Source organism: Neovison vison, chromosome 2 (genome assembly GCF_020171115.1).
Source record: "Neovison vison isolate M4711 chromosome 2, ASM_NN_V1, whole genome shotgun sequence".
Taxonomy (NCBI): Eukaryota; Metazoa; Chordata; class Mammalia; order Carnivora; family Mustelidae; genus Neogale; species Neogale vison.
The window spans coordinates 11453975-11470346 of NC_058092.1; the positions used below are offsets into that span (position 1 = coordinate 11453975).

Consider the following 16372-nt stretch of genomic DNA (forward strand, 5'->3'; position numbering starts at 1 on the left):
AATTGTTTTTGCTGTTCATTTTGTGCATCTTATTTCTGTTTCTCCAAGCACAGCAGGGCCATCTGATGTGCTTCTGATGGCTACAAACACAAATTTAAGACCCTTGAGACAAGGTAGCCCACTAGGGAGATGATAGTAATGACCGTCAGTTGCACAGTGCCAAGACTGCAGTATGCTCCTTAGGACCCCCGTGAACCAAGCCAGTTGAAGTCAAGTAAATCAAGGACGTACCTGAAGGGGCGTCAGCATGTTTTAGTGAGGTGGCCTGTTTGTTAATTTCTTACATGTGCTGTGCTACCAGAGTTGTTGATCCAGGTACAGCAGGAAGTATTTGCAATGATAACACTGTTCAGCCAGTAAGTAATCTAAAGCAGTTCTGGGGGTGTCTGGGTGGCTCAGTTGGTTAAGCTTCTGCCTTTGGCTCGGGTCGCGATCCCAGGGTGCCAGGATCAAGCCCTGTGTCCGGTTCCCTGCGCAGCAGGGAGTCTGCTTCTCCCTCTGCTTCTCTGTTCACTCAGGTGCTTGTATATATGTGCTCTCTTGCTCTCAAATAGATAAATAAAATCTTTTTTTGTAAGAAGGGGTGTGGGGGAAGCAATTCTCTTATCTAGAACTACCCTAGCAAGAAATTGTAGGGAATTCTGTTGTGCAGCTCAGGCCTTAGCAATAGATTAAGTGACAGTTGTCAGAGTTAAGGAACATTTTTTTTCCTGTGCATTAACAGAGAGAAAAGCAAAAGGCAAGAAAAGGCAAAAGGAATAAAGGTTTCATATTGGAGGTGAAGATCTTCATCCCTGATTTTGGGGGAGCTGTTTACCTCAACATGATGTCTGCTTCTGGGAAGGAACCAATTTTAGATTTTCAGCTGGTATGATACAACTTTTTTAAAACCAAAAATAGTGAGACGAGTGGCATTGTGTTATGTATTTATTTTTGCTAATCTCTTTAAAGTCTGGTTTAATTAGATAGCTAGATTCTCGTAACTGCTCCTATATTCCGACTGTCATTATAGTATGTGTGTGTGTGTGAGTGTGTGTGAGAGAGACGTGTATGAAGAATCGGCCTCACACAGGTACGTAACTGAAATGAGGACCTCACAGACCCCTTGAAAGGACTTTGGCCCTTGAAGGTCCGTGAAGCCACATTTAGAGAACTCCTGCACAAAAAAGAGGGTTATCTTGAAAATTGGGACCTGTAAGAAATTGGACAGAGAGGAATTATTATCTGGTGTGGTGATACATTCCATTTAAGAAATTACGTGATTTTCCCCTGATTTAATGGAAATATGAAGACAATGGGGCATGTTTTGAGTTGCCGAAGCCTGATGGAAAAATCTGCATTTTGCATCTTTTTTCTCTCTTCACTCAAGCTTACATAAGATGTAGAGAGAAAATTATTAGCTACCTGATAGAAGAGAGGTGGTTGGAAAATTGTCGCCTGAGATTCTATCTGCTTTTTTAAAGATAATTTTAAATAATAAGCCTCTAATATTTTAAGGAAACCATACTTCTGTCAGTTTCTGTGGCTGACAAACCCAGTTTTCAGTGATGAGATCAGTTGTGCAAAGCTTTATGAAAAGATTATATCTGCTTTTAACAAATGGGCCCTCTTAACTTTTAATTGCAAAGTTTCCTAGTTGCTTTAATTGTTCCTTTATCCTTTTATGTCACATTTTTCTTTCTCAACTTGGTTGAGATGCATTTCAGTCTTTCAGCTTTAAAAAAGCAAATATTCATCATGGGCGACTGGGTGGCTCAGTGGATTGAGCCGCTGCCTTCGGCTGGGGTCGTGATCTCAGGGTCCTGGGATCGAGGCCCGCATCGGGCTATCTGCTCAGCAGGGAGCCTGCTTCCTCCTCTCTCTCTGCCTGCCTCTCTGCCTGCTTGCGATCTCTCTCTGTCAAATAAATAAATAAAATCTTTAAAAAAATTAAAAAAAAAAATAAAGCAAATATTCATCATAATCAAATGTTTACAGGGATTCAGGTGTTAATGTCTATTTGCTACTCTTGTGTGAACAAATTTAGCCCTGAGTCATCTTATAAATAGCATGCCCAGTGCCTTGACATTTTCAGTGTGAGGAGTCAAATGCTCGCTGTAGTTCTGTGTATAAAATGGCTATAGGAACAGGGGTAGTTGATTATTTGACACTGTAATTTTGGGGTGAGAGAATCCTGGCATCCTAATTTCTGTTCTCTTATCAAAATTATTATGTAGAATTTCCTGAGCTACCCTTGGCGGGAGGGCCTTGTTCCTTACCCTGGCGGCCTCGGCTCTTGTAGACCATGGCAAGGGTAGACCTGGAGATGGGGAGTCTAGAGCTGCAGGTGCCTTTCCCTGTGGCCAGAGGAATGGTTCACTGATTCAGACACTTGCACTGGGAGGGGAGCTGGTCCAGTTGTGGGGTCCAGGGCATTAGGGTGCCAGCGGGGCTCAGGGAGGTGGGCTTCTCCCCAGGCTGTGGCTGCCATGCAGAAGACAGGGAGCCCCTGCCATAGGTTCTCACCAGGCACTGATCAGTATCTTCATGTAGTTCTGTTGGGAGGCCAGCTGGTCTCCTGTACTCCTCATTGCTCAGACAATTGCATGGCAAGCTCAGGTGCCCTTTAGTACAGCTGTATGTGTATTCCTTTTTTAAATTTTTAAAAAGATTTATTAGAGAGAGAGAGTGTGAGTGGGAGGAGGGACAGAGAGAGAATCTTCAAGCAGACTACCCATGGAGCCCGATGTAGGGCTTGATCTCCTGACCATGAGATCATGACCTGAGCCAATATCAAGAGTTGGATGCTTAATGGACTGAGCCACCCAGGCACGCCTATGTTTATTCCTTTTTATCTGCTTGCTAATAAATTGCCTTTTGTAACTTCTGCATTTTATTTTCCCTTTTATTAGTAAAATGTGGTTTCTATAAAATAAAGCTATTTACCATTAAAGAAAAGAATTATTAAGTAATTACTTGCTTACTATATTTTTCCATTATGGGAATTTCTATAAGATCTGCCTCTTAGGGGCGCCTTGGTGGCTCAGTGGGTTAAGCTTCTGCCTTTGGCTTGGGTCATGGTCTCAGGGTCCTGGGATTGAGCCCCACATAGGACTCTCTGCTCAGCAGGAGCCTGCTTCCCCTCTCCCTCTGCTTGCCTCTCTGTCTGCTTGTGATCTCTTTCTGTCGAATAAATAAAATCCCCCCCCCCCAAAAAAAACCTGCCTCTTAGTTTTCTTGGTAATTTTTTTTTTTTTTTTAAAGATTGTATTTATTTCAGAGAGAGTGCATGAATGGGGGAACCCAGCTCAGGGCTTGATCCCAGGACCCTTCGTTGTGTGCTTGCTCTCTCTGAAATAAATAAAATCTTGTCAAGATTTTATTTATTTGACAGCGAGATCACAGATATGCAGAGTAGCAGGCAGATGCAGGGGCGAGGAGAAGCTGGCTCCCGGCTAAGCAAGAGCCCGATGCAGAGCTCAATCCCAGGACCCTGAGACCATGACCTGAGACGAGGGCAGAGGCTTTAACCCACTGAGCCACCCTGGCGCCCCAAAAAAAGGAATTTTAAAAAATTAAAAGTCACATGGCTCTTCTGGGCACTTGGGCTTTCTGTCAGTTTAACAGGACTGATCAGTATTTGGGGATCTGGATTTAGGCCCCCATTTTGATTGATGATCTTTAAATCTGTAGTACATCTGATATACTACACTGGGAAATGCACATTGCAGTTAGGTTAGCATATCAGAATGTGAACTCAGAAGTTGAGTCATATTATCATTTTGTAATTCATTTTTAAAACCTTTTCCCCTTTGGGGTGCCTGGGTGGTTCAGTTAAGCTTTGTACTCTTGATTTTGGTTTGGGTCATGATGTCAGGGTAGTAAATCGAGCCTCATGTGAGGCTGTGTGTGTGCTCAGTGTAGAGTCTGCTTGTCCCTCTTCCTTCCCTCTCTGCCCCTCCCCCCCAATATAAATAAATAAATAAATAAATAAATAAATAAATAAAAACTTATTAGTGTGATAGTAGGGAATTCACCAAGAGTGCAGTGGCATTTATAACAAATTTAATTTGTTAACCTTTTTTTTTTTTTTTTAAAGATTTTATTTATTAGAGAGAGTGAGCGTACCAGCTGGGGGAGGTGCAGAGGGAGAAGCAGACTCCCTGCTGAGTGGGAGCCTGATTCAAGGCTTGATTCCAGGACCCTGAGATCGACCTGAACCCAAGTCAGAGGCTTAAACTGAGCCATCCAGGCGCCACAAAATCACTGTTAACTATTGATTGGTCTCCGTCTCCGTGTTTTGTTTTGTTTTTTTCTTAAGATTATTTATTTGAGAAAGAGTGGGGTAGGGGGGTGGGTGTGAGCACATGAGAGGGAGGAGAGAAGCAGGCTCTCCGCTGAGCAGGGAGCCCGATGGAGTGCTCATTCCTGTGACTTCAGGATCCTGACCTGAGCCAGAGGCCGTTGCTTAACTGACTTAGCCACCTAGGTGCCCCTCACCTTCTCCACCTTCATGACACACACTTGATAGGATCTTGGTGTTTTTTGCCTCACTGATTCTTTCAGTAGCAGAAATTCTGCTCTTGCCCATACTTACTTTACCCATTGCTGCTAAGGAAGTTTGGTATTTATAATATTGGCAGTATTGTAATTAGAGTAATTTCCTTAATGGTTTTTTGTGAGTCATTGGAATTAAGTTGATAGCCCTATAACATATTCTATACTGTAATCATATGGTGGCTTTGCCAATAATCTTGTATTACTTGGAGGACTTAGTACATATAACCAGGATTTTTCCCCTTCTGTGCTAAACATAGTTAATTTTATTAAACCCTTAATTCGAATGAACGTAGTATCCTGTTCACCTAGTGCTGGTAACACTCCCTTTACTTGAGTGATATAGAAAAAAAAATTTTTTTTAAGGGTTAGGCAGAGGCGGAGAGAGAGGCAGGCTCCCTGCTGAGCAAGGAGCCCAATGTGGGACTCGATCCCAGGACCTTGGGATCATGACCTGAGCCGAAGGCAGCAGTTTAACCCACTGAGCCACCCAGGCGTCCCTAGAAAAAAAATTTTTACAGAGAAAACCAATGCCTACGCATGTATAGGAGGCCTTGCATTGACAATCTGTGGTCCTATCTGAAGGCTTCTATCCCAAGTTGTATTTTGTAACTCACATATGACCTTTTGGATCTTACTAGTATAGGTTTATTTCTCTATGTTTCAAGCTTCAGAGAGCTCTGATAACCTTGTGACGTTTTCATCTTTTGCCCTTGCATGTGAGAGCTCAATAAAAATGCTGTGTAAATTCTTAGTTATAATACCCTGTTTTCTTATAGTATTTTTTTAAAAAAGCAGTGGCAAATTTGCCTTACCTTGTTGAGTTGGATTTATTTATCTGGCTGTCTTAGAGATTATCTTGGCTATGAGAGCTGTTGTTGTTAGTTTAAATGACAAAAACTGTCAGGTCTTCCCTCTATAATGTATGCTTAAAGTGGATTAAACCTCCTCCTTTCACTTCCCCTCACCCCGGGAGTTATTGCTTAAAAGATAAGCCTTCCACAGCAAGGAGGGGAAAGTGTGAAGCAAAATTTCAGAAACCTGTAAATAAATGACAGACCCTGTAAATAGCTTTTTATTAATATATTTGAGGATGCAATAACAGAACAAAACCGTGGCAGTCCTTGCACATCTGGTACTAAAAAGAGACTTTCCTATTATTCATGTAGTTCTTGGGCATAATAAACTTGTTTAAATATATCTCTCTCTTATATGAACAGGTATAATATTTTCTTGTCTTTCAACCGTCTCCCCCTTCAAGGATTCTATCCAACTGAAGAGTAATAACTTCTCAATTTCATTGACTCATTTCCCACATTGCTCACAGAGAAAAGAGCCTAAATCAGCAACACTTGAGTCACTTACATAATACTTCTTCATTAGTCCCTCAAATACTTAAAAGTTAAAATTACCTAGGAAATTATTTTGGATATTTTTGTTTTCCTCAAAATTGACACATCCCTGAGGTGATTGTGGCAGTTGGCGGCAGCATTCGAACTAAGAGTAACAGAGCAATGCCCCTTCATTTCCTGATGGCTGTCATACTCCAAACTCCTCAGACCTGTGGGTTATTTTATTTAATTCATGACCCTGCAAGATAGGTGCTTTTACCATTTCCATTTAATAGCTGTGGAAATTGAGGCTTAGCAAGAGGAGGTTAAGTTACTTGTCCAAGGATACGTGCTCTACATCTAAGTCAAAATTTGAATTGAGGTCTCTGAATCCAAAACCATTATTACCATTATTCTTTTATTATTACTTGCATTTATTAGTCCTACTTGATTTGGAAAAAGTTGTTCCGATTTTGTACAGAATGAAACATTTTCTTTAGGGGGCGTGTAGTGGTAGAAGATCAACACTTTTGCTCCCTTAGGCTGTTGTATTCTGTGTTGGAAGGCAGGAGTGTAAAGTAGATGTGGAGAGGGCAGGGCAGCTAGAAATCCCAGAAATATAGATGATTGCTTTTAATTTTTTCTACTTGTTGATTTTAAGAAGTTTTACATGCTGCTCATTTCTCTGTTTTGTCTTCGTTTACGCTTCTGCAGCACTGATTCCAGCAGCAGTTCAAGTGATGACTCTCCTGCCCGATCGGTTCAGTCAGCAGCCGTCCCAGCACCCACTTCCCAGTTGCTTTCAGCCCTGGAAAAAGATGAGCCCCGTAAAAGTTTCGGGATCAAGGTTCAGAATCTTCCAGTACGCTCTACAGGTAACAATTTGTACCGCCGTAGTTTGCTCTCTGCTACAACTGGAGGGAATGTGAGACGGAGCACCTTAAGTTCTGTGCTCGGACAAGCTTCCCTCTTGTGGCTCATTAATATATAATGCCCCATGAGAAAAAGCAAGTAATGATGGTAACTTTATGAAGGTGGCATGTTACTTGTATTTACTGTGTACACATACATATACGCATATATATTATTTACGTTGTACATACATACACGAAGACTGTATGGTGCATGTTCTGTAAAGAAAGCATGGTTATTTTTTTAAAAATACGCTGTCTAGGTTAAATATTTTGATATTAAGGGAAATTTGATACGATGAAATTGTAGAAATAATATTTTTATTTACATTTATTATATTGTCCTGGAGTCCTATGTTCTGTGAGAAAACTTTGAACATTAAACTATGATAGGAAAACCGCTTCGAAATACTAACATTTTAAATGAGGAAAATCATGAATAATGAAAAAGTCTGGTTAAAAGCTCTACTGAAGTCTTTTTTACTCTTAATATTTTAAATTGACAATTATATAATGTCTATATACTGTACTGTCATTTTTTACATTAGGCATATTGAGTATGTAAACAACTGTTAGTAGATGGTCAAACCAACAGAGACCAAACTTAGTACTTCTTAGCTAAGTGCATTTTAGTGACTACTTAAATTATTCATTAAAGTAGCCTCTAAAACCTACATAAGCCAGATTTGTGAATAGAGTTGTTGAGGCACTAATGTTGGTGAGCTTTTGATTTAGAATACTTAGTTGTTTAGGAGTGGATGGAGGTAAAATTTTCTTGTCTTTCTGTACAGTTTTAATTTTTATAATGAAAGAAATTAACAGAAGACCCCTCTAGATGGTTTGATTAATCTGTAGAAAACCTTAGGGTTGTTAGCATTGTTAAATGCTGCTTGCCACACAATTTTATCATTGACATGGTGCTTAGAAAGCTAGAAATACAGCTTTCTTTCTCATGTCTTTAAGGTTTTGTGTATGTATGTATGTATACGTGTATATAAAATTTTTATTTTAGAAGTTTTAAACCTAGCCAAAAGTAGTAGTAGCAGAGTGAATGCCCCTTACTCCATACCCCAGATTTAAAAATTGTCACTGTCTTCCAGTCTTGGCTTTATCTAATGTTTCCACTTTCCTTCCTTCCTGTTTTTGTTGTGTTTTTTTAAAAGTGAATTACATTATTTCATATTGAATTAAAGATACATAACTTCTTCGTTGTTGTCTGTAGTAGGAGGGTGGTTTTTCCGCATAGCCACAATGTCATTCTTACCTAACAAATAACCAGTGATATTTTCCGATACTCAGTTTATTTTCACAATTGTGCAGGAGTCTCTAAAATGTGATTTTTAGAGTTATTTTATTTGAAAGAGAAATGTTTTAATGCTAACAAAATTTAGGTCAAAAATCAAGCTAAAGATTTCATAGCTTGCTTACTGAGTTGTAACTAAATTAGAAAAATAAGCACCTTGTTTTTTTGGGGGGGGATTTAGATACAAGCCTTAAAGATGGCCTTTTCCATGAATTTAAGAAATTTGGAAAGGTGACTTCAGTGCAGATCCATGGAGCTTCAGAAGAGAGGTATGGTCTGGTATTCTTTCGGCAGCAAGAGGACCAAGAAAAAGCACTGACTGCATCAAAAGGAAAACTTTTCTTTGGCATGCAGATTGAAGTAACAGCATGGATAGGGCCAGGTAAGAGAAAGGAGGCTAATTTTTAGTGTAATTTGTATTTCAGCTTGTGAAAAGGCAGCATCTTATCCTGAATCTGGATGCTTTATTTATTGACATACTTCCAGTGACTTCTGTTTTAAAGACTGGGTACATTTGTTCAAGTTAATAAAATTATGTTTTGGTTAGGGAGGGTGAAGATAGTTCTGTTCCTGTGATGGAGAAATGCTGACTTTGAAGAGTCTGAAAGACTGAGTTTTAGCCCTTTGTTGAGTCCTGCCTTCCCAAAAGGATTGAGTTGATTGAGATAAGGATATAGTTCTTAGGAGAATGACATCAGAATTACCTTAAATTAGAAAACAGGCTACTTGTTACACTGATTTGATGGACTAGTTAGACCAGTTTTATTTCTATTATGCCCAGCACAAATTGGATCTGTTGTTCTAGTTTCCATGACCTTCCATGACCTTGAGAGATAGTGACAAAGAAAATCAGGGCTAGGTCTTAGGAGTGTGACCCATTGAGAGTTTCAAGGGGACATTTTATTAGTTTGAACCTACCTGTAAGACCTGTTGTAAGGTAGGAAGTCTTCTGAGGTGTCGCCTGGATCAGTGTTTCTCCTGTTTGAGAACCACCTGTGGTGCTTGTTTAAAAGGCACACTCTTTCCCCCATCCCTGCTCAATGGTTCAGAGTTCACATACTCAAGTCTGGGAACCCCTGACTTAAGGCAACATTGTGAGTAGATTTGTGGAGGAGTAAACAGAAATGTTTAAGTTCTGCAGTCACATTATGTAACTGAGACCAATTTTTAAGACTAAATGTTTAAGGGGCACTTGGCTGGCTCAGTCCATGGAGCGTGCGGCCCTTGATCTCAGGGATGTGTGTTCAAGCCACATGTTGGGTGTAGAACTACTTTTAAAAAAGAAAGATTCTGAGTGGAATTTATAAGGTAAACATAGCTCATTCTCTTGGAATATTCATTTATTTGGCAATTAAGAGGGAAAAAATAGAATTTCCCTGAAAAGAATGTGTAAATGTTATTTGTATATATTAAAATAAGCACAGAGTTGTTAGAGGGAAGACTGCAAAATGTGCATAATTTTATAATAAACATAGGAATTCAAAGGGATTATAGGTTATGCCCTCACATTCTCTCCTTTGCCAAGTTTGAGATGTACTAACCTAAGTTATACTGAGCTGAGCGCAACTCAGGAATTCTTATTTAACATATTTAGAACAGGTCACAGTTGGCCTGAGGAATATTATTTAGAATGTCATATAATCTATGTAGAAAGTTTTTAGAACCATATATAATTATTAAGTAACGGGGCCCTAATTTAGGAGCATTATAATAGACTGCCCTCAGATCTCCAGGTCATGGGGCTAGCTTGACATTTTTATTGTAAAAATGCATTTTACCTAATTAGCACCCCGGATGTAAATTGGGCTTTAAGCATGTGCCATTGAAGATTTTTGAGAAGTTTGGTTGGGTCAGGCATAGGAAAATTCAAAGGTACTTTTCCCAGATGGGAAAGCATGAAACACTTGTTGAGTGGGATATTTGAAAGCAGGTGAATAGAGTATGGAGACGTGGGGGGACTTACTTACGTTGTTGGATGGCTAAGATTAATGTTTTGTATTGAAGCATATGGAGCTGATTACTTCCTGAGGCCAAGGACCTCTTATAGTTAAAAAGATCTAAATCCAAGAAGCCAATTTTGCAGATAGACCCCTGGTGTCTTCCTAAGATTGTGCTCTCTCAGTCCTGTGCAGAGCATTACAGTCCTATAAACATGAAAAGAATTTTTTAAATGATATATAGGCATTAAGACTTAAACTGATTCTGATCACATATGGAAAGTGCACTTTTAAAAGAATCTTTGCTAAAATAAAAGATTTTTTGCTAAACTGAATTTCTGGTTTTGAAATGTTTACTGAGCTATTTGATAGAAATATAGATTTAATTGATTGCAAATTATGCTTTATCCTTCTTATTCTGCCTTTTGGAATGTAAATCTCAAGATGTGTCTGAATTATTTTGTCTCTTCATTATTTTTCCTCCCCTGTTAAATAAAATAATCCTAAATATGTGCCCTTTGTTAGATAGTTTCAAGAAAACCTAGTTAATCTTGAAATGAGATCTCTCCCTAGGAGATATGATGGGATAGAGACAGGTACATGCGCGACTGCAGTTTCAGGTCCACCAGACTCAGTGAAGGTACATAGTCCTTGATGAGGCCGGGAGGGTTAAGCTGAGCTATCATTAGAGCCGTGAAACTGGAATCAGGAATGAGGTGTGTTCTGAGTTCACTCAGCAGCTCAGATCTTGAATCTTTTTAATGTCAGTGTTGTAGTTGACATTAGTAGTATTCAGTACATGACCCTAAACACTTCCAGCCAGGCTGATTAACTTTTTTGGATGGCTTTGTTTTACATTAAAAAAGAGAGAACACGTGTTCTGTGGGCTGTATTATAATTATTATGACAAAACACTGAATGTTCTGCCCTGGGTGAAGTTTAGAAATGGAGCTTCAGAGAAAGGCTATGCTTGAATAAGACATTGAACAAGGGCTTTTGATCATTAGAAATAGAAACCTTAAGAGTCATTGAGTCTCTTCTTGTTTGTCATTGGGAACTTTGCAGCAGCAAGTTTCTAAGTGCTGCTTCAGTCCGTTTTTATACAGTTACTATTCTTCTACCTAACAATTGCTACATTTAGGCACTTGGGCTGTGTTAATTAGTATGACAAATGTAAAATGCTAAATATTTTCTAAAATGGTGAAAAATTAAGTAATAAAGCTGGGCTGTTTTCAGTTGGGGTTTTTTTGTTTTGTTTTGTTTAGATTTTATTTATTTATTCATGAGAGCAAGAGAGACAGAGGGAGACTTAGGCTCCCCGCTTGTGGGACTCGATCCCAGGACTCTGGGATCATGACCTGAGCGGAAGGCAGACGCCCAACCATCTGAGCCATCCAGGCGCCCTTCAGTTGAGTTTTATGTGTGTTTCAGATTGTAGTTTTATACTTCCCATTGACAGCCTGCTGCACAATTTTTGGAACCTAAGATTAGGCTTAAGTAATTACTATTTTTGCTGGAATTTAAAATCTATTTCTGTGTCAGTGATTATTTTTAAAACAAATCAACTTGCAGACTGAAATTCAGTCTACTTTTCTGTTTTAAAGATCAAAGAAAGTGTTACGTCTCCCTAAGTTTTGTTGACAAGTTTCTTTAGCCTTTGCAGTTAGCAAAAGGCAGCTCTTTCTGAAGGTATATAATTTTTCAGATTGTATGGTAGTCAAGCCCAGTATTTCAGAGACGTAGCTTTTTAAGTGTAGATTTTCCCATGATATATAAATACTCATTAAAACACTTTGTCTTGGGGCACCTGGCTGGCTCAGTCTATAGGGCATGCAACTCTTGATCTTCTGATTGTGCGTTTGAGCCTTACATTGGGTGTAGAGATTACTTGAAAAACAAACAAACAAAACTCTTCTCTTTTTACTCTGCCGCCATCCTACTTAACAGAAACGGAAAGTGAAAATGAATTTCGTCCTTTGGATGAAAGGATAGATGAATTTCACCCCAAAGCAACAAGAACCCTCTTCATCGGCAACCTTGAAAAAACCACTACTTACCATGACCTTCGCAACATCTTCCAGCGCTTTGGAGAAATTGTGGTATGTTGCTTTTTACACTAAAAACAGTTTTAGATCTTTGTCATAAAACATAAAGCAGAGTACAGAGTGTATTTGGAAAGATGATATTTAGATGGTGTAGTGAATATCTTTCTCATTTGCCCTATGTGTTTTTTACTCCTGCTAAAAGATGACCCAGCAAAACTATTCTGTGTGTGTATGTAAAACTGTGTAAGAGATATTTGTCTTTATTTTGTTTACATGCATATTTTTCTGTCCATTTTTCTTATTTTTCTTTGTCCATGGGGTGCTGTTCAGTGCCATCTCTAGTCCTGTGGGTTGGAAGGAAAATAAGAGAAAATGTGTTTGTAAGAAAGAAGCAGAAGCTTAGTGTGTGAGTATTGTGTTCTTACAGTGCACATCAGACTACCTTGGGGATTACTGGAACGTGGATGTCATGCCGGAAGCTCAGTTCTATTTTGAAATTTTAATTAGAATCACTTTTTATATTATGCAAGTCATTGTTAAATTTAGGAATTTGGAGGGTTTTTCTGTTCCTCGTGACTCAGATCCTCGTGACTCAAGTTTTGAGTCACTTTCTAATGAAAATAGTTTGGTTACAGCTTTGTACCCTTGGGATACATACACTATTTTGTTTTGTGATTGAAAAAGTAGGAAAATTATTTCTGTCTCCCCTAGACTTTTTCCGTATTAATAACAGCAAAGAAATTGCTGTGTAATTTTGGACTTTGGAGAGTAAAAAAATGTGCTGCGTAGGGACGCCTGGGTGGCTCAGTGGGTTGGGCCGCTGCCTTTGGCTCAGGTCATGATCTCGGGGTCCTGGGATCGAGTCCCGCATCGGGCTCTCTGCTCAGCGGGGAGCCTGCTTCCTCCTCTCCCTCTCTGCCTGCCTCTCTGCCTACTTGTAATCTCTGTCAAATAAATAAATAAAAACCTTTTTTTAAAAAAAAAAATGTGCTGCGTAGAGAAAACATTTGTTAATCTTTCAGGGGTGTGTGTGTGCGTGTGTGTGTGTGTGTGTGCGTGCTGCATGCAACCATTCTGTCCATCCAGCTGTCCGGCCCTATTTACACACTGATGTTGTAAGCAAAAATCTTATTTGTTTAGTGGTGTAATCTGGAGAATAAAACATTTGTGCTTGTAGCTGATCTAAACCTCATCTTATGGGGAGAGTAGGGGTGAGAGAAGTGGTTGGTAGAAAGTCAAAAAACAGAATTCTGTAAATCTATATTTAGAGAAACAGCAAAATATGCATTTTCCTTTCTTTTTCAATTTAAGTTCTTTTATCATATACTCTAATTCCAGCTATACTGCCCGCTGAGATGAGTGACCTGGAGTTCACCTGCCTGTGTGGGCTCCAGCTTTTTCTGTCTTTACACAGTGATCTAGTATTCAATCTGCTGATTGGGGGGCGCCTGGGTGGCTCAGTCATTAAGCGGCTGTCTTCAGCTGAGGTCATGATCCTCAGGGTCCTGGGATCAAGCCCTGCTTTGGGCTCCCTGCTTGGCGGGAAGTCTGCTTCTCCCTCTCCCACTCCCCCTGCTTCTGTTCTCTCTCTCGCTCTCTCTCTGTCAAATAAATAAATAAAATCTTAAAAAATTTTTTTCCTGATTGGCATTTATGAGTCAGTTCATAATTGGGTTTTTGTTTGTTTGTTTGTTTTTTAAGATTTTATTTATTTATTTGACAGACAGAGATCACAAGTAGGCAGGGAGGCAGGCAGAAAGAGAGAGGAAGGGAAGCAGGCTCCCTGCTTGAGCAGGGAGCCTGATGCAGGTCTCATCCAAGGACCCTGGGATCACAATCTTAGCTGAAGGCAGAGGCTTTAACCCACTGCTGAGCCACACAGGTGCCCTGAATCAGTTCATAATTGATAAAAACTTTCAGACCTGCTTTGGAGTGTGGCTGCTACTTTGTATTTTGGGGCAGTATAATAAGTTGTATTTGGACACAGATAAATTTTCATTGACAGGGTTGCTGAAAATGGAGTGATTATTGTGTTTTAAAAGCCATGCTTCTCAGTAAGGTGGCCACGTCAGCATTCTGTTTGCAAACCACATCTCAACATGTTTGCAGTTGCTCACGAGAGTAGCTATTTTAATGACACACAAACTTTGGGGAAATGGTCTGCTGCTTATCGCGATAACAGATTATGCTATAGCTAGAAGAACCTATGTCGCGGCGATTCGACCCACCAGTATTCGTTGGAGACCGTTTCTCTTAAATGGAGTTAATCCTGGGTTTTTACTTTCTACATTTTGGTGACAATCAGCTCCTGCTTATCATTACTTAAGTAGAGCTATTTTGAATATAAATTACTACTTTAAAAAAAAAAAAAAAAAGAGGGACGCCTGGGTGGCTTAGTTGGTTAAGCAGCTGCCTTTGGCTCAGGTCATGATCCCAGCGTACTGGGATCGAGTCCCACGTCGGGCTCCTTGCTCGGCAGGGAGTCTGCTTCTCCCTCTGCCTCTGCCTGCCATTCTGTCTGCCCGTGCTAGCTCCCCCGCCCCCGATAAATAAATAAAAATCTTAAAAAAAAAAAAAAAGATTTTATTTGTTTATTTGACAGAGGGAGGGAGAGAGACAGCAAGAGAGGGAACACAAGCAGGGGGAGTGGGAGAGGGAGAAACAGGTTCCCCAATGAGCAGGGAGCCCCATGTGGGGTTTAATCCCAGGACTCTGGGATCATGACCTGAGCCGAAGGCAGAAGCTTAACAACTGAGCCAGCCACTCAGGTGCCCCTAAATTACTGCATTTTTTTTTTTAAAGACTCCTCTAACAGCTCTTTTTTTTTTAATTTATTAAAGATTTTATTTATTTATTTGACAGAGAGAGATCACAAGTAGGCAGAGAGGCAGGCAGAGAGAGAGAGAGGAGGAAGCAGGCTCCCCGCTGAGCAGAGAGCCCGATGTGGGGCTCGATCCAGGACCCTGAGATCATGACCCGAGCCGAAGGCAGCGGCTTAACCCACTGAGCTACCCAGGCGCCCTCTCTAACAGCTCTTTAAAGTGCATTATTCATTTTGTTCTATTTCAGCTTTTGATTATTGGCTTATGACCCCTAAGAGGCTTAGATCATTGCAATACTTTAGATTGTGATTTACAGAATACTTTAGATAGTCACCATATGGGTCATTATTGTTCTTAAGTATAAGTTTTGCCTCTCTGGACCATTTTCATGTTGTAAGTAAGCCAAATTTTTATACCACCTTGTCTTTGTAGGCAGGACCAGAGCCATCAGGTGTGAGTACAGGTTTCAAGCATTCTAAAGAGATGGGGCAAGGGGCGCCTGGCTGGCTCGTTGAAAAAGCATGGGGCTCTTGATCTTAGGGTTTCGAGTTTAAGCCCCATGTTGGGTATAGAGATCACTTAAAAATAAACAAACTTAAATAAAGAGATGGGGTTATGCCTTTGTAGAGTGCTTCTTTAATCTAGGGATGGTGTTCAGTAACATCTTTACAAAATAGTTCAGGTATTTATGTACTGATTGATTTTGGATGTGAGAGGTCATTGCCATACATATTAGTCACCAGGCTTGGTATGGTTAGGTACACTGTGGGACGAGTCTTCTAACTTAGGATTGCGAATTTTAAATCACTTTTTGAAAACTTGATTTCTTTACCATTCTTACTCTTCTCAGGTATTATATTTTCAGTGGCCTGCCCCTAGTAAGGATTTTAGATTATTGCAGAAGGGAATTACAGTTGATCCTTGAATAGCATGGGTTTTAACTGCTTGGATCCACTTATATGTGGACTTTTTTCCTTACGATTTTCTTAATAACGTTCTCTTCAGCTTACTTTAAGAGTACAGTAATAATCATATATACAAAATATGTGTTAATTGACTGTTATCTGCAAGGCATCTGGTCAACAGTAGGCCGCGAGTAGTTAAGTTTTGGGGGAGTCAGTAGTTGTCAGTGGATTTTCAGCTGCCTTGTGGGTTGGCACTTAGGTACCCCCCACAAGACCCCCACTATCCCATTGTTGTTCAAGGGTCAACTTGTATTTCTTAGGTTTTTATTAAATAGGCTGGCTTTTCTTTATTACTCTTCTCTGTGTTGTTCCAGTTTTTAGTATATGTACCGCTAAGTCAAGCACAAACTTTTCTTTATTCATAAATGTCTCCTGACACAGGTATTGTGGACTTTAAATTTTGAGTTTGCAGTTTTTCTTTTGCAAAGAGCTTCACATAGGAAGGTTTTCATGTTGTGACTAAAGAATGCTGTGCATGTAGTCTTGGCTATTCACAGTTGCTTTTAGATGTACAGTTTTAAC

At 39.8% G+C, this 16372-nt stretch overlaps 1 protein-coding gene across 2 annotated transcripts in view; it reads left to right on the forward strand.

Moving 5' to 3' along the window:
* Positions 1-16372, forward strand: part of SPEN (spen family transcriptional repressor) — a 97939-nt gene that overhangs the window by 59521 nt on the left and 22046 nt on the right. For both annotated transcript variants that reach the window (XM_044237234.1, XM_044237235.1), the window contains 3 exons: positions 6582-6742; positions 8263-8463; positions 11966-12117. In XM_044237234.1, coding sequence (XP_044093169.1) covers positions 6582-6742; positions 8263-8463; positions 11966-12117 — 514 coding nt within the window. The remainder of the gene's footprint in view (positions 1-6581; positions 6743-8262; positions 8464-11965; positions 12118-16372) is intronic.